The 24,256-nt window shown below is 37.4% G+C and overlaps 1 protein-coding gene across 1 annotated transcript in view; it reads right to left on the reverse strand.

Annotated features, from left to right (window-relative positions):
* LOC5577436 (putative ATP-dependent RNA helicase DHX57) overlaps positions 1 to 7,287 on the reverse strand; it is a 33,055-nt gene extending 25,768 nt beyond the window's left edge. The window contains exons 1-2 of the mRNA XM_001663313.2: positions 7,072 to 7,287; positions 4,951 to 6,995 (exon numbers count right to left, since the gene is read on the reverse strand). Of these exons, the coding sequence (XP_001663363.1) occupies positions 4,951 to 6,995; positions 7,072 to 7,139 (2,113 nt within the window). The 5' untranslated portion in view covers positions 7,140 to 7,287. The remainder of the gene's footprint in view (positions 1 to 4,950; positions 6,996 to 7,071) is intronic.
* Positions 7,288 to 24,256: the final 16,969 nt, after the last annotated feature.

The following is a 24,256-nucleotide window of genomic DNA, read 5'->3' on the forward strand; positions in this document are numbered from 1 at the left end:
TTGTGTTGGTGTACGGCTGATTTTGAAACTCTAATTTTGCGATTGTAGTACTTAGATGTTTTTGAATGCCACCGATGGAACCGATGTAGCTTCGAAGTGTTTAATGCAAATTATGTATCACGTTTGATGTTTGCCTCGATGTTTGGGAGTTAATCGCGACAAAATTTGCACAGTAATACCGCTTGGGCCTGCGGTCTAGCGATGACCGAGTGTCTTATTTGACTAAGTGAAAATATGAAGGAAGTGCTTCGAATTATTGGGTCGACAACGTCGTAGTCAAGAAATTTGGTGAGATTGTTCTGATCTGTATTGTTACCTTAATATACTAAATACGTGCCAGTTCCAAAAAAGCATATCTTTGGATTTGGAAGTGTGTTTGTATTATCATTATCCATTTGATAACGGTAATGCACACATGCGGGGCTTATTGTTGGTGAAAGTGACTTCTGAATGGACGTGTCTCTCCAGCCATTCTGAAATGGGTCACTGGATCTGCAATAGAGCTATCACCTTCTAACTCCTGGACTAAAGCTATCTGCAATAGCATCAAAAAACATTGCAGAAAGATTTCTTCCATAATATCACTGCCGGACAGTGGGTGTTAGTTGGGTTACACACACACACACACACACACAAAATTGAAGGAATCATTGATATTTATGTGAATTAAGATATTTCATGTCATCTACTTTGCCTGAAATTCCATAGTTCTTCCTGTGATGATGATGATGATGATGATTATTTAGCCACCATCAGCGCAAGGATTACCTATGGCTGCAGAATCATACCGGGATGGTATGATCTACCCAACCCCCCCGCGCAGTGACAGATAACGCAATTTTCACGTACCTACATTCAACGTAAACAATGGGGCCATCCACCGCTGCCGGCACGATTTTTCACTATGGCAGATCGGAAATTTGTTTCGTTGTTGACGGATGCAAAACAACGAATGGCATGAAATGAAATAAGGGCGAATCTGATATTTTCGTCTGCCAATGGAAATAAATTTAATAAAATCATCAATATATGATTTTTGCTTCCAAGTTTTTAAGATGGTAAAAATAGTTTAATAAAATTGATGTGTTTTCAGTAGAAAACGAAATTGATGAATTAATTTGTAAAAGCCGATGATCTCTACTTTCAAATATTTACTTGGTCTGATGTAAAACAATGTATAACAAACGATTTAAAAAGGCGAGCTGGTTTTTTCAAAGCATGTTTCACCATAACTTTTGATTCGCACATGAATTTACTGTTAAATAACAGTTTTCTTCAGCCGTAATCCTGTAATTAAAATTGTCAATGTTGACACTTTTGCATTTTTCATTGTCGACTTCCCAATACATTTACAATATCAAATGTTATCAACATTTTGTTGTGCTTATGGTTTGTTGAAAAAGGTAGAATACATATTTAAGTATACCTAAACTCATATGATACGTAATTTTGACAATAAAAATATGATGCACAAGCTCCACCTTCTGCGCTTTTCCAGTCATGTATAAGTATAAATAACAGTTTTATCGCTATGAAACAGAACATTCTCAGTAGTCATATTGGAGTCACTGTGATTTCTATGAGACATGTTGTGTTACTTGGGCAATGCTCCCCACGTGTTTCGGTCAAGTGTCAAATTCACGCACTGAGTAAATTTGGTGCACCGGTGGATAAGTCCATACCAAGCGACCCATGTCAAACGCCAGATCACTGAATCCCTTTTTTATAAAAGTGGGCTAACTTTTGGTGATATTAGCGCTCGTATAAAGCTGGATAGTTCATCCAATAAGTTTATCTGATTGAAACTTAGATATCTGGGGGTGAGTGTGAGAATAAAAGTGTCCAAAACCGCAAAACAAAAAGCTGGATATGATCTCAGATTGATTTACAGCTTATCCAGCTTTTTAAAAGTGCTAATGGCTGCCGCAAATAGGCTCGCTTTCTAGTAGGGATCGGTTGATTTGACGATTGGCTTGAGTCGTTTTATATTGAGCGGACCGAAGCCAAACGTCAAATCGACCAATCCCTACCAGAAAGCAAGCCTGTTGGCGGCAGCCATTAGCGCTCGTTAAAAGCTGGATAACTACAGTAAATTTTCCATAAATTAATAATCCTCATAAATATCTAAGGGATGATTCAAATATTTCGTAACGAAGAAATTTGCCAATTTAAATTCCCTCCCTCCCTGGAGTAACTGATTTTGTATGGAAGATTTCAATTTATTGTTTGGACCGTTACACTACAAAAGACCCCTTCCCTCCCCTGTTATGTTACGTAATATTTGAACGATCCCTAACAAACTAGTATTGGTATGAATTGCCAAGTGGTCAAAAAATAATTTCGTGAACATAGGATCGGTTATTATAAGCAACTTTACAGCATGCGGACCACATCACACCACTATCCAAAACTCGCTCATGGGCCATACAAAATCTTCCCGATGGCCGTACAAATCCTTTCAGAGAATCGTAATTTGGTGATTACTCGTTTATAATGATATTCCAATTGCCAAACAAAAATTGTAAAACTTTTTTATGTCCATCAGCATAGTTCTAGTTTACGCCCTATTTTGAGCTTACTCCATGATTTGATTGAGCTTGACAGTACCACGGACCAAAATTTTTCGGTACACTGACGTTGTACTGCAGCTGTCATGATGCTCCCGGGTTGGATCTACCTGATGGTTTGTTGTAGCAGGGCTAGTTAATATCTTTGAAGACCTTTGGAAGACAACACTAAGGCTGTTTTCTCATGACAAAAGGCTGGCGACCCCACGCACTTTCATCCAGTCAACAGTTCAATTAACTCCCTTAGGCTACCCCTCCCCAATACCCAATATATAGTAATATATCATACATAGTGTTAATAAAGTATCTTACCGTAAAATTATACAAATAATGTTAGTGTGACTACCGTTGTTACTAGATACCGTGATCATCTCTGCATCTCCTTGGTAGTCGCAGGAAGGATTTTTGTTAGTGGGAAGGGTTAAAAAGTTACATGATCAGGGTTCACCTTGGTAAGTGATGCGACTCATGAAACTTTGATTTTAAATATCATTATTTTGTATGGCTTCATTATAAACGATGACAAATGTATGTCGTCACCTGTGCTGACGAACTATTCAAAAACAATTGTCAATTAAAAAAATAATTTATTTTCATTTGATGAGTGTTCATAAACTATGCCGACACACGGGGTGATTTATATATTTAATTCACAAGCATTGCATATCAAAAATCGATAAAAGGTAAAATATATATGCATGCTTTCATAAAAAATAACAAAAAAATAAAAAATAATCAAAGCTAAAACTAATAATAAAGAATAAAAGGAAATAACAAGAAAAAATATACTTAACAAAATCCAATTAAAATCTTGATAAATTTCAAAGCAACTTCACTATTGGACACTTGATAAAACCAAAGAATTGGAAACTTCGTAAAATTCGAGTGCTCTTCAAAATACAGGAATGAACGATCCCTTGAAAAAGTTCCTCCTCAGTCCAACGTCCAACCAATGTACGGAACACGAAACATGATCACCCTCCAAATGTTTAGAACGATCCTAGACGGAATGTCCTTCCTCAATTCCAGCGCTCACGTGAACTGGATAAATCAAATTCTTGAACAGTTTGGGAAAATTTCTCCTCCTGAAAAAGAGAGAGTAAAATGCCAGACGTTGAAAAAACACGTCTTGTTGATTCAAGGCTTACTACGTTGGTTTTGATTCCATAGTTCTTCCTGTTTATAAAAACAGAAATCTTTATAGTCACATAAAAAGTCGTTCAAATGAATCCTCAGCAGTGTTAGCAATTGCGATGAAATAAAAATAACATCATCTTCTACAATAATCACTCCTACTTTTCTTCGGTCGAAAACCGTTTTTCATTCCCTAATACGCCAGAAAAATAAAGTGGGCCATGGAATCGAACGAATAGGATTCAATCTAAAGTTGGATCCGCCGTAAACAAGACTAAAGGTGTTCAACTCTGCCCGAATGGGCGGTTGGCGACAAGATTGATATTTTTGTCAGCACAGAGCTCCCGAACGAAGATTCTACCATAGCGAAGGAAGCTTATTTGTTCGTCATGACGCAAAGCTTATGTGACGGATCACTGCAGCAAATAGTCATCCAACGCTTGAATGACAGACGATTCTTTCTTCAGCTTCGTCGCCGACTTTTTCCATTTGACGGCAAAGATTGTCTATCCTGATCTTACATAACTTGCGGCCCGTGTCATGTTTTGAAACCATTGAAGTGGCCCGTCCAAGCAGTTAGGCTGAGGACCACTGTCATATTTGAATGACTGGAAAATCGGCGTAGGATCTCGTAAAGGTATTTCTGTGCGGTTTCCTACAAAAGTTACCAAACATAAATGGAATAAACCCTTGAGGATTCATGAGACGCCTTGTGTAGGAATCTTTGGAACAACGGCTAGGGTAATTACTGGAAAAATCTTAGTAGGAAATCCTGGGATAGTCTCTGGAAATAAGCATGATGAAATTACCTGCGCTGGATTTCTTGAAGCAGATTCTAAAAAAAAAACCTCGAAGCATTACCTACTTGATAAAGCTCTGGAGGAATTTCTAAACCATTTTGGCAAAACACTGGTTAGTAATCTCTGAAGGAGATGGGATGTCAGGAGACGTCCCAGAAAATATTGCAGAAGAAACCTCTGAAGAAATCATTAGAAGAATTTCTGAAGCTTTTTCTCAATTAATCCGAGAAGAAGCTCCTGAGAATCTGTAAAATGATTACATACGAGTCAAAACTTGTAGAATGTTGCACCAGGGTTCACAAGGGAACAAGTAACTTTAGAAACCATTTTGAATTAAAAAGAGACTTTTAGGAGATTTGCATTCAAATTGTAACTAAAGTCTCTAAAAAGGGACCTTATAAATCTCTCCTTTCTGAACTTCTCATTGCACTGCAACGAAGGCAACTCACCTGAGTAACGCGCGAACATATCCGCCATCTTTAGGTTCTCGTCCTTGATGGATTTGGCCGGGGCGGCATTGGCCGCCTTCACATCCGCGTATTCCAGTTCCTGAAGCAACTGTTCCTCTTCACCTTTCCTCAGCTTGCGGCAGTACTGCGAATCGGCTTCCAACACGAATCCACTTTTCTCGAGGATGTCCTCCAAGAATAGTTGCTCCACGGGGAAGGTCCGGCCGGGGATGTCCAGGACGGGGACGTCGCCGAAGTAGGACGAGAAGAGATTGGAGTTGAGGGTGGCGGACATGAGAATGACTTTGAGGTCGGATCGCTTTTCTAGGAGTTGTTTGAGGATGAGAAGCAGGAAGTCGGATTCCTCGGACCGTTCGTGGACTTCGTCCACGAGGATGTGGGTCACGTTGCTGAGCGTGGGTTCCGATTGGAGACGTCGCAGGAGAATTCCGGTGGTGCAGAAGGTTAACCGGGTGGAAGAGGAGATTTTGTTTTCTAAGCGGATCTGGTAACCGACGGTGTTTCCGATTTTCTCGACGCGTTCCTCCGCGACTCGCTCGGCCACTCCAATGGCCGAAATTCGCCTCGGTTGGGTGCAAATGATTTCGACGTGGGGAACTTTCCCGTCTAGTTTGGAGGACTGGTAGAGCCAATTATCAAGGATGAATTGAGGCACTTGTGTAGACTTTCCGCAACCGGTTTCACCGCTTATAACAAGAACCGAATGGGACTCCATGGCCGAGATGATGTCGCTCATTTTACTCCAGGCTGGGAGCTGCTTCCGATGTCGGAGCATATCCTTGTAGGCCCCGTTGTTCTGTTTATCCATGAACTTCCGAATGATGTTCAGATCTTCTTTTCGAAGCTGTTCCGGATTCGCCTTGGGTCCGGACGTTCGACTCGTTACGCCCATCTGGTTGTGAGATGGGAGGTCTTCAATCTTAAGGTTGTTCATTTCGTCCACTTCCGGTTGATAGAAGAGAGATCGGCGAGGATCTGGGAACTGGTATCGATCCAGCTCGATGAATCGATCGATTTCCTCGTCATTCTGGAGCAGCTCCGCAATGGAGTAAACGCAGGGCATCCCGTCCTGTGTGATAGCCAACGATTCCTGAACCAATCTCCGGCAGATTCTCAGCATTAACTGCTGAGGAATATCCGCACAGGTCGTTTTCAGGAATACCAAAGGCGCCTCATAAGGATACTTGCTCTGCTTCGGAAAACGAATCTCCAAAAAGAACCAATTGGGGTCCTCTTCCTGTTTGTCCTTCTTGTCTTTGGAAGACGAATCCTCTCCATCGGAATCGGAACCATGCGAGTAGTAGCACTTGTTCCCGTACCTGCACTTCCCCTTGGCAAAGTTCCAGCAGGGCTCCTTCTTCGGTTTCTTCTTCCTTCCGGCCATCTGTCGTTTCCGTTCCTCCTCCTCTTCCTGCTTCTTCCGCTGTTGTTCCTGCTTCCTCACCTCCGAAGGGCTGTGCACCATCAAATGATCAATTTTGAACTTTAGCTGCCACACCCGATTCCGTTCCTTCTCCACAAACAGCTTCTCGTAGATTGATTCCAGCGCTTCCTTCTCATCCATCCTCATCTGCTCCAGCTCTTCCTCAGTGAAATCACCCTCCCCATTCACCAAATCCACCGGCGGGGGAAAGTACTTCCCAAACAGCAGCTCCAGCGCATTGTCCACATCCCCCTGGCAATGATCCAACGCTTCCTCGCAGTGTCCCTTCGCAAATCCGTAACTTCCCAGCTTCATCAGCGCGTACATCCGGAACTTGTCCTCACTCGAGTTCCCCGTCTTCTTCACATCAGAAAAATCACACCCGCCCTGAATGACCAAGTTCCCTCGGTCCTTCCAGTAGGACTTCTTCATCCGCCCTCCTTGATCCTCATATTTGGAAATGTCCCCCAGCTGAAATGAGTCTCCGTGAATCGCCCGCAACGTGTCCATCACCATCTCCTGCGAGTCTTGCTTCAGCCGGAGCACCTGTAGTTCCACCTTGACTGGAGCCTTTGTCGGGGGCGGTTCGATCGGAACGTTCCTGCAAGACATCCCGAAATCATTATTATTTCACAACATTGTGCCACGAGCTGAAATATCATGCGTAGAATACTCACGTCGATCGAGCATCCACGATTGTCCGCAGGAAGCAGTCGCTGATTAATTGCTTGCTCGAGCCGTCCATTGCCGAGGAATTGAAGGGAAATTAGAGAAATAATAATCACACACTTTTTTTTCTGCGAGGAAAGTAATTTCGTCACATTAAATGCTGATGCGAAAGGAAAGGAAAAAGGGTCCGTCAACACAACACGCGATGAGACGTGGAGAACTGTCAAAGTCAGCTGTTTTTGTTTGGTGGGCGCCACGGGCGCCATGTTAGCTCCTTTGCGAATCGCTTTTTTGGGCGGAGGGTGGTTGGGAGACGTTTGGGTGGGAAAACGGTCGGGAAATGTAAACAATTGCACGGTTGAACATTTTGACACGCATTTGTGAGATTTGCGCATGTGCTTTTCATTGTATAAATTTGCATTATCTGGGTAAAATTATAAAACATTGGCTCTAAAACAAACAAGATTTACAAATTAACTGTTATGTTGAGATGTCACTGATCATAAATATCCGGATTCCAAAAAGCTTTTTTGAAACGAAGCGTAATAATTTTTAAGAGTGTGGGGTGGTGCTGAACGACTGAAATTGAACGCACGGAAAGAAAATATGATGCGCAGATTCTCGCTTAATTTATGATCTAGTGCAGCGGTTTTCAGTGCATGCTCCACGAAGCCTTGGCAGGCGCTCCGCGACAGTTTTTAAAAAGTATACCAATGCACAATGGTCGGAAAAAAACGAAGTTTGGCCAAAACTAATTTTATCGCCTTTTATCGATGAAATATGTAATCTGAATATGTTATTTGGCGTTTTTATTTTTTCAGAAGGGGTTATTCACATATTACGAAACTTTAAAATAAAAAGTTTTTTTTTATTAGAAATGCTATCAAATTAAGCTGAAAGCACAAATTTTGTTTGTATTTGAACGAGTTTGATCAAAATATGTATGAAGAGTGGTTAAATATATTTTATATAAACTTTGTATGAAAAATTTCGTCAAAATGTATGAAAATATTGAATTATTCAAATAGCTCTAACTTGCAAATCAGCAAATTTCTGCAAAAAAATTAAACATTTTTTGTAAGATCTAAGGATGTATTTTAAAGTGCAATATTCGAAATAGCGGCGACATGACGCGACAAGAGTTGTTTTTCATGTTCAAAATCATCAAAATTACTAAAGTGTAATATTGCACAGTATTAAAACTTCAACCAAATATTTTTTTCCATCCTCATGCTCGATAAAAGTGTTGAACCATAAGCTTTCAGATAGTGCGTAACTTTGGGAAAATATTGCATTCCTTAAATATGAATTTTGTACTTTATTTTATTGTTAAATTTTTCATTTTTTAGACTTCAGTCATTTTGACGTTATAAAAATCAAAGAAATTTAAATGTTAATACAATTTCAATTAATAATCATAATAATATAATACATGAGGTATATTTTGAAATGATAAAAACCATAAAAATCTCAAAAAAGTGTTTTGGTAGTTTTGGCCGCTCCTTTATATGGAGCCCGACCATTGTGCACCGGTCCCGTTCCAAAAATACCCATGTAGGGAAAGTGCACCAGTTATGGCCATAGTGGTTCCCTATTTGGCCATATGTGAAATTTTGACAACTTTCACATTTTAAATCTTTTTGAATGTTTTGGCATCAAGATATATCTTAAATCTAACTTCTACAACACACAAAAATATTCAAAATTTGAAGACATTTATGTTATCACGTATGGCGAAATAGGGAACCACTATGTCCATAACTGGTACACCTACCCTACAGTGGGTTTCAAGTGACTTTCCCAAACCGGAAGTCGCCATCTTGGAATTCAGAATGGCGTCAGACTATGGTTTACGTCATCCCTATTGATACCCTTGAGAAGTACCACGGGTAAACCCCACCTCTTCGCAAAACTTCTCGAAGAAAAACGAAAAGCTATATTACGCCTCTAATTCTTTTTACGCTCAAAATTCGAACTTACGCTCCCTCTTTTAACGCTCCGAATTCCAACTTACGCTCCCTCCTTTTGCGCTCCGATTCTTTTTGCGCTCCCCCAGTTAGGGGCGTAAAAAGAGGTTTGGCTGTACTTGCCACTAGGTAGGCACACTTAAAATAACGTTTTTATTCAACCCTAAAATGAAACAATCTGCTATAATTCTCTATATAAGTTTTTGGTTGCGCTTTATATCAAGAGTTTTCCAAATATCTTTCCAATAATCCGAAAAACAACTTTTTTGAAAGGATCGTGTTCAAATCCTACAAAAAGTGATGCAGAGATGGACGTAGGAAGAAGCACTGACATTGGGGTTTTGCTTGGTAAAATTATCTATAAGCCTTCCTTAAAATGCACAGAAAATTGTGTTGCAAAACATAAGTCTAGTAACTTTCAGCAAACCTCCCGCTGAAGTGAGTTTTAAGTTCTGGGAATAAAATACATCTCTCTGATTGGAAACACTCCAACAAAAAATCGCACCACAAATAAGACAAACATATTTGTAAGGAATAATCAACGATTTCCTGAAGAATCTTACATACAAATTTTCACAAGATTTGGAAGTATCCCCGAAAAATGTAAAATCCACGAAACAATTGCAAAAAAATTGTATTGTAAGGAATTTAGATGCTGCTATGGATATTTTAATAAACTTGCTATCCGCTTCTTAGGAATCAATTGGGTTTTTAGGAACCAGCTTTCGGTCTTGGGAAAAATTCTTTTGAAATTTTTCCAGGAACTCTCAGAAAACTTTATTTTATATCCGTCAAGAATTTTTGCAGAAATCTATCGAAGATAACTATTATCCAAATTAGTAGAAAACCTCATCAAAATTCTAGAGATCTTCTTCTTCTTTCTGGCGTTACGTCCCCACTGGGACAAAGCCTGCTTCTCAGATTAGTGTTCTTATGAGCACTTCCACAGTTATTAACTGAGAGCTTTCTTTGCCGATGGACCATTTTTGCATGTGTATATCGTGTGGCAGGTACGAAGATACTCTATGCCCTGGGAATCGAGAAAATTTCCTTTACGAAAAGATCCTCGACCAGCGGGATTCGAACCCACGATCTTCAGCATGGTCATGCTGAATAGCTGCGCGTTTACCGCTACGGCTATCTGGGCCCCACAAAATCCTAGAGATAGTTTGCAGAAAATTCCGCGAGTTGTTTTGATAGGAACACTGATGCGAATTTCAAATTTCTCTAATCCTGCTGATAACTGACAGGGTTACGAAGCATTTTTTTGAAGATTTTGTAAGAAACCTGGCAAGAATTCAACCGCAAATGACAGTTTGTGAAACAAGTGTCTATTACGGAAATGTAACGGTTTATCTGCACGCGCTCTGCTGGGCAGTGTTTCGTAAAGCCCACGCAGAAGATGAATATGCATAGAAGCCGGAACTCAAATTTTCAGGAGCACAGGTCTGGAGAGCCGGACAGCGGATCGGGCTGAGGGCTTGATCGAATGGTCACTCGCTGGTGGTAACCAATCTATCAGATTTTCAGCTTGAACCGCTGACAACCAGACGTTTGAGCTTTTGAGGGTTTGAGTTTTGGCTTCGTCTCATCTTCACTAGAAAAACCGTGTTTCTTTTCGCGTTGTCGCGTCGCCGGAGTTTTTTTTTTCGTTTTAGTTTGCACAGGTTTGCACGTGTTCTGAGTGTAATCGAGTTCAGGTTTTCGCGTCGCCAGAGTAATATTTTAATTTCGTGAAATGAGCATGCTGATAAAAGTAACTACAGCAGCTCAATCAAGAATGGATGATGATCAATTTGGTGAGCTTGTTTCATGATTTTATTTTGAAAGAACAACATATTATGAAACGTGGTTTTATCATGACAACGGTGGGAATGTTACTTAAATTAATTGATTTAACAAAATATGAACAGTTCGTCACTGTAAGTGTAGATATACACTTTTGCACATTAACATTGAAATTTCCATACCTTACCCTTTACCTAGTTTTTATCATTTGACAAAAAAAAAAAACATTTGAATGATTCAACACTAAAAGTGTCGACTTACCAACTACTATGATCCGTCCCACTAACAATACTCCTTCCCATGACAACCATGGAAATGAGGTGATCTCGGTCGCTAGTAACAATGGATGTCATACTAACATTCCTTCCCTTCCCCGATGACCATAAGGACGTGGCCACCGCCGTTTTTGAATTTTCAACTTTTGGAGTTCTCGAAAGTGTACATTGAAGATTGAATTATTCTGGTCAATCACGGAGTAGCTACTACGAACTGTACGGTCATCAATACTTATACTACTTATGAAAGCTGGCAAGAATTCAATCGCAAATTTTATATATTTCATATACAAATATTTACATATTTCATATACATAGCAAAAGTTTGCAATGGTTGAATAATGCTCTCTTGTAACAAACAAGCTAAGAGATTCCTCACATTCATTTACTATCCAGAAAAAACTTTTAAAACCCTGATCTAATTTATACATTATATACCAATGTTGAGAGTTAAGTTTTTATAAGTTTAGCTTTTAAACTTTTATTAAATATTGATTTTAGCGTAATTGTTCCATTTGATGTTTGTCTTTGATATGTAAGTTATCCAATATAATTTAGACCCCTATATATATTGTCCCTCTGGGTCATTTTTTAACAAATTTTCCAGTTGCTGAAGAGAGCAATTCAATCTGTCGGATAGGAGAAGAGAGATTCATGAGTTTCGTTTAGCTATTATTTAGCTTTTTGTGAGATCAAAACCCTGCAAACATCACAAACAAAATTAGCTCAAAAGGGATTCGTTTCTTCAGCAACATCCTTCATTAAGGTTTGAAAATTGAGTTTTCATTGTGGGATGGTAAGTTTGTACCTACTTGAATTGCAGTACTGAGGTGTTTGGGACAATTTTCAAAATTTCTCCATAATAATTTCCATATAAACCTACATTTTCTTTGGGCCATCTTTAAATCACCAACAGGTAGGGAAGATTTGGGAGACTGGATGTTCAAACATTTTTAAATTTTGAATCGACCTAATCAATAGTTTGTGCGAGAAAAATGCATTGGGATAGCTAGGATTTTTTTTGGAGAGGATCTAGCAAATTTCTCGAAAAATTATTCAAATAGACTCAAGTCAAAAAAGTATACGAACTTACTTTATCGATTCTACGTGTTTCGTAGACGAAATTCCACACGTTTCTCTGAACCAACTCGATTTTTCGCTTCTGAACGAAGTTAAACCGGATTTACAAAACGACGAAAGTAAGATTTTCAACTTTCGCAACCTAACCACTACTTTCGCCGCTCCGCTGTATGGAGAGACAAAGTGACTTAACCACGAATCAAAACAAAACACTACTTGAGTCGATAATACACTGGTACAAAAACGTCGCAAGTAACTGAATAAAACGGCTTATCATTTTGTTATAAATTTTTTTTGTGGGAAATAATAGGAAATCCATAGTTTTTGAATGTGAGCTTATTGTATGCAAAATTTAAGCAATGTACACGTCAAAAAATGTTAAAAAGGTGATTCGTTTTAAAACAGTTTTTGAAGACAAAGTGTGATTCTTCTGAATTAATTTTCTCAAAACCGTATGGAAGTTACTTACGTCGATTTGAAAAAGTAATCGAGATTTATGTTTTACAGAAGTAATGGAAGTGGCAATAATCACAATTTTTACAAATTTCGTTCATTTGTTTGCGATTTTGTCTCATATCGCTCTGCTTCATTGATATTTACAAATTTCTTTTGTTACAACGGAATATATTTGTTCTTTGTTCAATCCCTCAACCGGCAGCCTCGGTATTTTCCGCAATGAAAATATTCAAACCTCGATAACTTTTCTGTTTCTTGATATTTTAGCAACATTATTTCACAAGTTCTCAAAAAACTCTTCTAGTTTAAGTATCTGTGTCGATATTGATCATTGGTCAACGAGATCCAAAGATATTCCGAAATTTCTTGGGAATCCGACGCGTAGCTATAACCCATGAAAATATCTCAGTCTACAGAATTTTTATCATATTCGGGTATTCACTCTTCGGAACAATACAATAATGAGAGTATGTTGTGAAAAAATAAAGCAATTTGGTGCAGCTGTCTTTCAGTAATGAGTATTCATGTGTCTGGTACCACGCTGATCAAATAAAGATCTTAAAAACTTCTAAACATTATATCGTAATTTTCAGTATCTCCTAGGTAATACTTAACCTATTCGTATGATTTTTTTCAGAGTAGCTCCTTATCACCTAGTTTTGTGTAGCCACCATTTATTATTTATTATTTTTGATAAATTGACGTAAAACAAAATGGCCGCTAATGACATTTTGTATGGAGAATGTCGGTTCTCCAAGGAACATCGGAATATCTTTTAAACCAGATCACCAATGACAGATATCGACATAGATTCTTGAACTAGAAGAGTTTTTTGAGAACTTGTGAAAAAATGGTGCAAACAAATCGAGATTCAAAAAAGTTATCAAGGTTTAAATATTTTTATTGTGGTAGAAAATGATGCTGCCGGTAAAGAGGTTAATCCAATAAAAAATCCGCCAAGAATTCATCCAAAGAACTCATGAGGAATACCCCTTGTAATTCCTCCACCAACTAGCGGAATACGTTTAGCTATTTTCCCAAAAACTCTTCTGGGAAAATACACAAAAATTTCCCGTGGTGCTCTGCACTATTATAAATGGCTACATTGAATTGTTACGCTTGACAATGTTATATGAATCTTGTCACATAAGTATATAAACCTTGACACACTAGTTGAGAGTAATAATAATTGAGTGTGTTATTGTTAGAGTGTAGCGTGACAGGCGGATGATAACTGCTGGGTTCCGGGGCATCCGGAATATTATCCACGTGTGTTAAAGAACCGGAACGGCCAGATACCACATTTCCCAATAAATTTGTTCAGGAATTTCTTTAAAGAATTATATGTTAAGTAGATGGAAACCCGAATTTAGTACCATACCATTTAATTCCACTAGAGTTTGTATCCTTCGACAGATACGCATATTTCGACTTCATCTGTAAGGCCGTCTTCAGTGTCGTGTACTAGACAGTGTGTAATCCTAAATGATGTTGTCCTAAAATTCTTCCCAAAAGGTCACCAGAGATTCGTCCAAGTATTTTCCAGAGATTTTTTTTCTTTAAGCAGCATTTTTAAATTTATTTTTCAAGAGGTTTAATAAAGGATTTTTAGGTTCATTTTAGAACTTCTCAAAAAAATCACCAGAAATTCCATCAGGCATTCTTTCAGGCTCTCGATTTTTTTGTATAGGAATACCTCATTATTTTTTTACTGATGTTTTTACAAATTACTCTACATACCACTTTGAATCAATATTCCATTCAAATCAAATTTCAAGAGTAACACATGTAAAAAAATATTTAAAGGACTTATTAAGATATTTGGGGACCCAGATAGCCGTAGCGGTAAACGCGCAGCTATTCAGCAAGACCAAGCTGAGGGTCGTGGGTTCGAATCCCACCGGTCGAAGATCTTTTCGGGTTGGAAATTTTCTCGACTTCCCAGGGCATAGAGTATCTTCGTTCCTGCCACACGATATACACATGCAAAAATGGTCATTGGCATAGTAAGCTCTCAATTAATAACTGTGGAAGTGCTCATGAGAACACTAAGCTGAGAAGCAGGCTCTATCCCAGTGAGGACGTAACGCCATAAAGAAGAATTAAGATATTTGATAGGTAATTTCAGCTTAAATTTAATTAGAAAAAACGTTCAATTCTTGCTGGAAAACTCAACAATTCAACGTAGAATTTCATGAGCTTTTTGTCAAAATTAAATATTAGAGTGGTTCAAAAAATCGTTTTTGCTCCACACCGCTCTAGATCAAATTCTGAGTGTCCTCCCAAAATTTGAGCTCATTCGGATCAAAATTGGGTCCTAAAATTTTTAATGAAATCTTGTTTTTATATAATAACACGAAAAAGCATGTTACTGTAACTACTGTAGCATTTTTTCCCGCTCAAATAATGGCTATAACATGTTTAAACTTTAATTTAAAAATTTAGTTCATAAATGAACCTTGACACTTTTGATCATGTTTGACGTTCGCTTAGTCGACAAAAACACCACAGGGGTTTTAGTTCGACCACTGGGGTTGTTCCTATCTGACATTTCGTAAGGGACACGGAAAACAAAATACACCCAAAATTTGAGTTTAAGCCAAAGGATGAAAAAAAAAAAAAATTTGGGCTTAAACCAACGGAAAACATTAGAAAATTGAGTAAACATGTGTTTTTGGCCTAAACTTAAGCGTTTGGCACTAAAATTGGGACAGGGCTTTAGGACCCTATTGAGACTGCACAAGCCCTTCAAAGTTTATATGGGAATTACTATCGGAAAAGCAAGCAAATCATTCAATCGGTCATAGTGTTTGCCCATCTAGCGAATAGGGAGTCTTGGGATCGATTCCCACCGAAGCACGTGGTATCTTTTCGCAGTTTCAATTTCAATTTGTACATTTAACACGTGTTACGTCGTATCTATGTAAATTTCAAGACTTTAAAACCTTGTAACAGCAAAATTCCTTAGGCTGGAATAGTGATCCTTTATATGAGAGATTCGCGGACACTGACATTTCTGTCAAAGTGTGAGCTAATTGAGCAGCAAAATCTATCAAAGCGTGAGCGTTATGTTTGTTTTGATCTTTTTCTTGTAGAGTAATGTAATCCGCCTGAAATTGTTTAGGTTAAAGCTGTTTTGCATAGAGAAAAAAAAAATGTAAATTTTCTCTTTTTTAAATTTTTGCCAATGCGATGTTAAGTTGTAGTTATTTCTGCGGTTAATTATTTTTGAAATGTAGCTCAAATATCTAAAACGATACAAAATACATTTTTGGCTAAGCAAACTCAGCACTGCTAGTCTGTTGCGAAATCATTCCATGAAATTTCCGCTAATCTCTCATATGAAGGATCACTAGGCAGGAATTGCCTAGAACTTGACAATTAATTAACTGTGCAATTTTAAGTACATGAAAAATCGAATTTAGTACTGTACGATTTAATTCTACTAGAGTTTGTATCCTTTGACAGATTCACATATTTCGACCTCAACTGTAAGGCCGTCTTCAGTGTCGTGTACTAGACTCGACCTAGGACAGGACGTTACAGCTCAACGAAGACTGCCCCGTTGTTTTTCAGTCGATAACCTTAAGGTCAATTGACGATACAAAAGCCAGTGCTACCAGTATCCTTCTTAAGCAAATCTTGTGAACAAGTGAAAATACCAAAGCTCATAATTTGGATGTTTCTAGCACGCTTAATTCATTTACTGCAATAGATGATGCTGACATTTCAAAAATCAGATTCATATTCAAATGCGGTGATATTTTTAGAAAAAAAGTAAAACAATTTCAATTATATTGCTCCCAATTGAGTACCGTAATTCGGGGTGTAGTTGATCAGTGGGGAGAAGTTGATCATTCACGTACCCACATGTCAAGAGATGTCAAGAGATCTATGAGTCGGTTTCAATAAGCATAATTTTTGTGACGTCGTATTACTTGATGGCTGCTCTTGATGTTCCTAAGTTCGGTTTGACATTCAAGATAATTATACCATTGGAAAACATATTTTTATGGAATGTCTGATGAACTGTTGAAGGGTTCTTCTATTCTATTGACAAGGCTATATAAATACTTTATTTAAATAAACTGTTTCTTACATTGCAGATACATTCTGTCAATCCAGTTTTGAATTTGCATTGTGGATAAACAATCATTTTCTGAGTAAAAATATACTTTTTTGTGCGCGAGTTGCTAATTTCAAAGAAAATTGCATACCTTTAGGCGTTTAATGTGGTGTGTTCTGTAATTTCCAACATTCAAATTAAAAATTGACCGATACATTATTAAGTTGTAAGCTTTTTGAGGATTGATCCAGATTCAGTGACCCCAAATTTAGTGAATAGCATATCTCTTTATTTTAGGAAACTTCTCGCAATAATTGATCAACTTCACCCCGGAATCAAAAACTTCACTTTTTGATTTAAAATAAATGATTTTGTTATTAAGTGAACATTTCGTCGAAATTTCGTTTGTATAATTTGATAGATATCCAACCAGTACATGTTTTAAAAATATTTGGATAATAATACATGCATTCTACTAGGAGTTACAGAACAGAATCGCTCGAAAGTGATCAACTTCACCCCATTTTACGGTACTTTCAATTTGTTTTAGCGTAGTAGGAGCACGTGCAGTAAACTTTACATCGAATGTAAATAGATTGAAAACAAAAAAAAAATCATGATAATTTCCATACTTTTGATAAAAACTCTAATTTATAAACTAGCAACATGGCCGGAACAGTAACAAAGTGACCTGTTGCAATTCAACTCAACGATGTGAAAGTAGGCCTTTGCCAAATCGACCAATGAGAAGTGGTCTTTTTTGACAGGCAATTGGTTTCGTTTTTGTACTTTAACCTGACACGTCTTTTCCTAGCACTCGACTAGTATGGGGCTCTGCACTGTTTTGATTTTGTATGAGATTTTGACGTCTACTGGCCTTGTTGTTTACTAATTTCATAGAAGAGTGAAAGAGAGGGATTGATTTTTGTGCAAAGCCCCATACGGCACTGAAGACGGCCTTAAGCTAGGTGTGCTGTTTTGCTCAAGAAAAGTAAAAATTTCTGCGGAAGTAATGGTCAAGAAATTTTCTACATTTTTTTTAATTTCTTTATTAGTACCATTCCAAACATTACATTCATTTCTTATATCTAGGTGTTCTGTGTTATTAGACAACACTATCATCCTAATTTGGTAAAACAAATTTAAGATTTCATTAACATTTTGTTAACAACATATTACATTTCATTTGCCGTAGCAGTTCAGATTTTTTACAGATGAGTTGATTTCACCTGCTTATAAGAGAAAAAAATGCTTTGAATATACTCAACCTAACTTAACCTAAACATATAACGCATTAATCGTGGCAATAAAAGATTGTAACAATTTTCGCCTGAAAATATTAATTATTTTATTTGACATTTGTTCCAATGTTTCAACATTGGATATTCTATGTAACTCATTGGTACTATACCAGGGAGGAAGCTTCAGAATCATTTTCAAAATTTTATTTTGAATTCTCTGCAGAGCTTTCTTCCTGGTATTACAACAGGTAGTCCATATTGGTACAGCATACAACATGGCTGGCCTGAAAATTTGTTTGAATATCAAAAGCTTGTTCTTAAGACAAAGTTTTGATTTTCTATTAATAAGGGGATAGAGACATTTTACATATTTGTTACATTTGGCTTGAATGCCCTCAATGTGATTTTTGAAAGTTAAATTCTTATCTAGCATGAGTCCTAGATACTTAACTTCATCTGACCAATTTATTGGAACCCCTCTCATCGTGACAACATGTCTACTTGAAGGTTTCAAATAAAGAGCTTTTGGTTTATGTGGGAATATTATTAGTTGAGTTTTGGAAGCATTAGGAGAAATCTTCCATTTTTGCAAGTATGAAGAAAAAATATCCAAACTTTTTTGCAATCGACTACAGATGACACGCAGGCTTCGTCCTTTGGCGGAGAGGCCTGTGTCATCCGCAAACAAAGATTTTTGACATCCCTGAGGTAACTCAGGTAAGTCAGATGTGAAAATATTGTATAATATTGGTCCCAAAATGCTGCCTTGGGGAACACCAGCTCTTACAGGAAGTCTTTCAGATCTGGAGTTCTGATAATTAACCTGAAGTGTACGATTTGACAGATAACTTTGAATTATTCTAACAATGTATGTTGGAAAATTAAAGTTTTTTAATTTTACAATCAAACCTTCATGCCAAACACTGTCGAATGCTTTTTCTATGTCTAGAAGAGCAAGACCAGTAGAATAGCCTTCCGATTTGTTGAAACGGATCAAATTTGTTACACGTAAAAGTTGATGAGTGGTCGAATGTCCATGGCGGAATCCGAACTGTTCATTGGCAAAAATTGAATTTTCGTTGATGTGGGCCATCATTCTGTTCAAAATAACCTTTTCAAAAAATTTACTGATGGAGGAAAACAAACTGACTGGACGATAGCTAGAAGCTTCTGCAGGATTTGTGTCTGGTTTTAAAATTGGAACAACCTTAGCATTTTTCCATTTGTCAGGAAAATATGCTAATTGAAACCATTTGTTAAAAATATCAACTAAAAATGATAAGCTACTTTCTGGAAGTTTCTTGATGAGGATGTAGAAAATTCCATCATCGCCAGGAGCTTTCATGTTTTTGAATTTTTTAATAATAGTTCTCACTTCTTCCAAATCAGTCTCCCAAGCATTTTCGAAAACGTTCTCTTGATTGATAATATTTTCGAAGTCCTGAGTAACTTCATTTTCAATTGGACTAGTAAGTCCTAAATTAAAATTGTGCGCACTTTCAAACAGCATAGCAAGTTTTTGAGCTTTTTCGCAATTAGTTAGTAATAATTTGTTTTCCTCTTTCAATGCCGGTATTGGCTTCTGAGGTTTTTTCAAGATTTTAAATAATTTAAAAAAGGGCTTAGAGCCAGGGTCCAATTGAGAAATCTTATTTTCAAAATTTTTGTTTCTTTATTGTGAAAAACGTTTCTTGATTTCTTTCTGCAAATCCTGCCATATAATTTTCATAGCAGAATCGCGAGTGCGTTGAAATTGCCTTCTCCTCACGTTTTTAAGGCGGATCAAAAGTTTAAGATCATCGTCTATAATCACGGCGTAAACAGTGGTCGTTAATGAATATTCGTTTGGTTGGTCGCAACCAATCGACCAAATTTGCAGCTGTATCGTTTATTGTTTTTTTTTTCTCTATTTTTCTGATCTTGGAAATTCTATGGATGAATTGGTTTGATGCAAATAAAGGCGTATTTCGTTTTAAGGAAAGATGAGAAATTTCAAAGCATTGCACAATGGTCGGGCTCCATATAAAGGAGCGGCCAAAACTACCAAAACACTTTTTTGAGATTTTTATGGTTTTTATCATTTCAAAATATACCTCATGTATTATATTATTATGATTCTTAATTGAAATTGTATTAACATTTAAATTTCTTTGACTTTTATAACGTCAAAATGACTGAAGTCAAAAAAATGAAAAATTTCACAATAAAATAAAGTACAAAATTCATATTTAAGGAATGCAATATTTTCCCAAAGGTTACGCACTATCTGAAAGCTTATGGTTCAACACTTTTATCGAGCATGAGGATGGAAAAAAATATTTGGTTGAAGTTTTAATACTGTGCAATATTACACTTTAGTAATTTTGATGATTTTGAACATGAAAAACAACTCTTGTCGCGTCATGTCGCCGCGATTTCGAATATTGCACTTTAAAATACATCCTTAGATCTTACAAAAAATGTTTAATTTTTTTGCAGAAATTTGCTGATTTGCAAGTTAGAGCTATTTGAATAATTCAATATTTTCATACATTTTGACGAAATTTTTCATACAAAGTTTATATAAAATATATTTAACCACTCTTCATACATATTTTGATCAAACTCGTTCAAATACAAACAAAATTTGTGCTTTCAGCTTAATTTGATAGCATTTCTAATAAAAAACAACTTTTTATTTTAAAGTTTCGTAATATGTGAATAACCCCTTCTGAAAAAATAAAAACGCCAAATAACATATTCAGATTACATATTTCATCGATTAAGGCGATAAAATTAGTTTTGGCCAAACTTCGTTTTTTTCCGACCATTGTGCGATGGGTAGATGACGGAAATTGATGTCCGACGTCATTTTGAATCCAAGGTGGCGACTTCTGGTTTGGGAAAATCATTTGAAACCCATGGAATATAGGTATTTTTGGAACGGGACAGAAGAGTACATACCAGAAATCGATGTCTCACGCCATTCTGGGATCCGAGATGGTGACTTCCGGTTTGGTTTTGGAACGGGGAAAATCGATTAAAACCCAGGAAGTCGCCATCTTGGATTCCAAAATGGCGTTAGACATCGATTTCTGCCATCTACTCATCGGTCACGTACCAAAAATAACCATATTGCATGGGTTTCAAGTGATTTTTACAAACCGGAAGTCGCCATCTTGGATTCAAAATGACGTCGGATATCGATTTCCGTCATGTTCTCATCGGTCCCGTTCCAAAAATACCCAAATTGCATGGGTTTCAAGTGATTTTCACAAACCGGAAGTCGCCATCTTGAATTTAAAATGGTGTCGGACATCGATTTCCGTCATCTACCCGTCGATCCTTCCAAAAATACCCATTAGAGTGGTTCAAAAAATCGTTTTTGCTCCACACCGCACATTCGATTCTAAATCAAATTCTGAGTGTCCTCCTAAAATTTGAGCTCATTTGGATGAAAACTGAGACTGCACAAGCCCTTCAAAGTTTATATGGGAATTACTATGAGAAGAGAAACCAGTTCATTTAATCGGTCATAGGGTTTGCCCACGTGCTCTTGGGGATTAGAGATACGTTGATACTGTGAGATTCATTCATCAGCTTCAACTTTGCCGAAGACCGTTTTTAAATCGGACGCCTCAGTAATTAGTTATTGATTTATATCGAGTCACAAATTCTTCAGCAGTGCTCATTTAACTTCTGAACAGGCAACATTGCTGCACCTGGCGCGAAAGATAGCACGCACAAATCATGGCTACTATGTTTTACTGCATATAGCAAGTGATGCCGGCAGATCAGCCCCATAATTATAGCCAAAGTTTTACAACTCATTCAAAAATCAATAACTAATTACTGGGGCGTCCGATTTAAAAACGGTCTTCGGCAAAGTTGTAGCTGATTATTGTATCTCACAGTATCAACATAGTTCTAATCCGCAAGAGTACATGGGCAAACACTATGACCGATTGAATGAATTGGCTGCTTTTCCCATAGTAATTCCCATATAAACTTCAAAGGGCTTGTGCAGTCTCAGTTTTCATTCAAATGAGCTCAAATTTTGGGAGGACTCTCTTAATTTGATTTAGAATCAAATGAGCAGTGTGGAGCAAAAACGATTTTTTGAACCACTCGAATACCCATATTGCATGGGTTTCAAATGATTTTCACAAACCGGAAGTCGCCATCTTGGATTCAAAATGGCGTCGGACATCGATTTCCGGCGTCTACCCGTCGGTCCCGTTCCAAAATATCCATATATAGTGGGTTTCAAGCGATTTTCCCAAACCGAAAGTCGCCATCTTGGATTCAAAATGGCGTCGGACATCGATTTCCGGCATCTACTCATCGGTCCCGTTCCAAAAATACGCTACTAAATCGGTTCTCGTGGGTCGTTATCAGGCAGGAGCGTAAATGGAGTTTTTGGAGCGTAAAAAGAGGGAGCGTTATTTGAAATTTCGAGCGCAAAAAGAGGGAGCGTAAGTTGGAATTTGGAGCGTAAATGGAGGGGGCGCAAAAAGAGGGAGCGTAAAATAAAGTGAGCGCAAAAAGAGGTTTTCAGTTAAAAATTTCAAAAACCGTGCAAAAAAAGTAACACCAGTTCTCGAAGTTTCATGCAAAAATAAGGTTTTGGCGGAAAAAAATGTATGGAAACTTTTTTTGCACGGCCGTGTAAAAAAAAAACCGTGCAAAAACAGAATCGGGTGTATTTGGTAAAAACATTTGCATGAACATTGATTTGAAGAGCATCCATTTTTGGGGCATGTTTGTAAAACTTCTAAGGGGGTTGCGCCTGAAAAAAGGTTGAGAACCACTGAATTAGATGATGTCCAAATTGTATTGTAAATTTACAATACATACAAGGGTATGAAAGCCAGTCCAAAATATATTTTTTACCCTAGTCACCGATTTTGTTGGCCATGAACGTGACACTGTCATTCAAGAGAATCCGGAAGTTAACATAGCTACAAACCGTTCCTTGCCCATTAATCGAAAAAAAAAAATTAAAGTTTGGTAAAACACGAAAATATTCGCCACAGATAATTATAAGAAGTGCATTACTTGAAATTACTACCCTGCTTTAAAAGAAAGGATTATCGAGATCATAGTGCACCCGATTCTGTTTTTGCACGGGGGATGCGTACCGTGCAAAAAATAGTTTTCAGTTCAAAATTTCAAAAACCGAAAAAAAATGTATGGAAACTTTTTTTGCACGGCCGTGTTAAAAAATCCGTGCAAAAAAAAAATCGGGTGTATCGAGTATCGATAGTTTATAATTCGGCCAAACGATCCTTCCGGTGAGATGGCGTTTGTCCAAATGGCTGGATATGCTTTAATCAACGAATTCTTGAAAAGAAACTATGGACTAATGCACGAGTTCACTGATTTGACGCTTGAGCGGTGCTGAATTAACTCGTTGCCATGGCTACGTAAATAATATGGTACCGTAATTTGGGGTGAAATTGATCATTTTTCAGGTTTTTCTTGTCTGATTTCTATAATGTTGGCAATGACAAACAACTCAATGCAGAAAAACCAGTACGAAGGTGAGCCTCATTGGCTCAAGTACCAAAATTTTCTAGCAAAAGTAATTTTAGTGCTAAAAAATATCTCTAAAATAAAATAATCGGATGATGTCATTTCGGGGTGAAATTGATCACTTATCAATGCGATTATTGTTAGTTTTCAAAACAACTCTACATAATAAATTTGAGCTCCCGGAATCCGAATCTGCTTGCTGAATTCTTAACAATACAATATTTATAGAAATAATTAATAATTAAATTTCAAGAATTACACAGAAAACGCCTAAATGTATGCAATTTCCTAAGGAATTTCCTGATATCTAACAGAAATTCAATTATTTCAACCAAATGAGCGAATTGGTACGAATTTTGGTTATGAAATCTGGTTTGGGGATATATCTCAATAATCCTCACCAGGGTTGGGAAAAAATCTGAAACTCACTCTACAGTAGCCAAGCAAAGCCAATCACAGTCAGCGAAGCCAGTGAAACTCACGCCCATCGCTGCTGTAGGCAAATGCCTTGAAAATTGCAAAACACCCGTTGCTAAGGGCAACCCGAAATTACTGTAGAACAATGCTCTATTTCCCGCTGCATTTCCCGCATTTAGAGCCTTCAATGACACTCATGATTTAGAAAATTCGTGCACCCAACAGAGGCTACTTGATGAGATTCACGTTTTTGAACTACTGTACTGGGAGAGCCACGTGATTTTCGCGAAAAGTCAAGCCTACTACTATTACCATTCCCAGCACTGATCCTCACAAACTTTCAGGATTATACCATGTTCAAATCCTTGTCTAGAACTAGAAGTTTAGAG

Source organism: Aedes aegypti, chromosome 3, assembly GCF_002204515.2.
Source record: "Aedes aegypti strain LVP_AGWG chromosome 3, AaegL5.0 Primary Assembly, whole genome shotgun sequence".
NCBI lineage: Eukaryota > Metazoa > Arthropoda > Insecta > Diptera > Culicidae > Aedes > Aedes aegypti.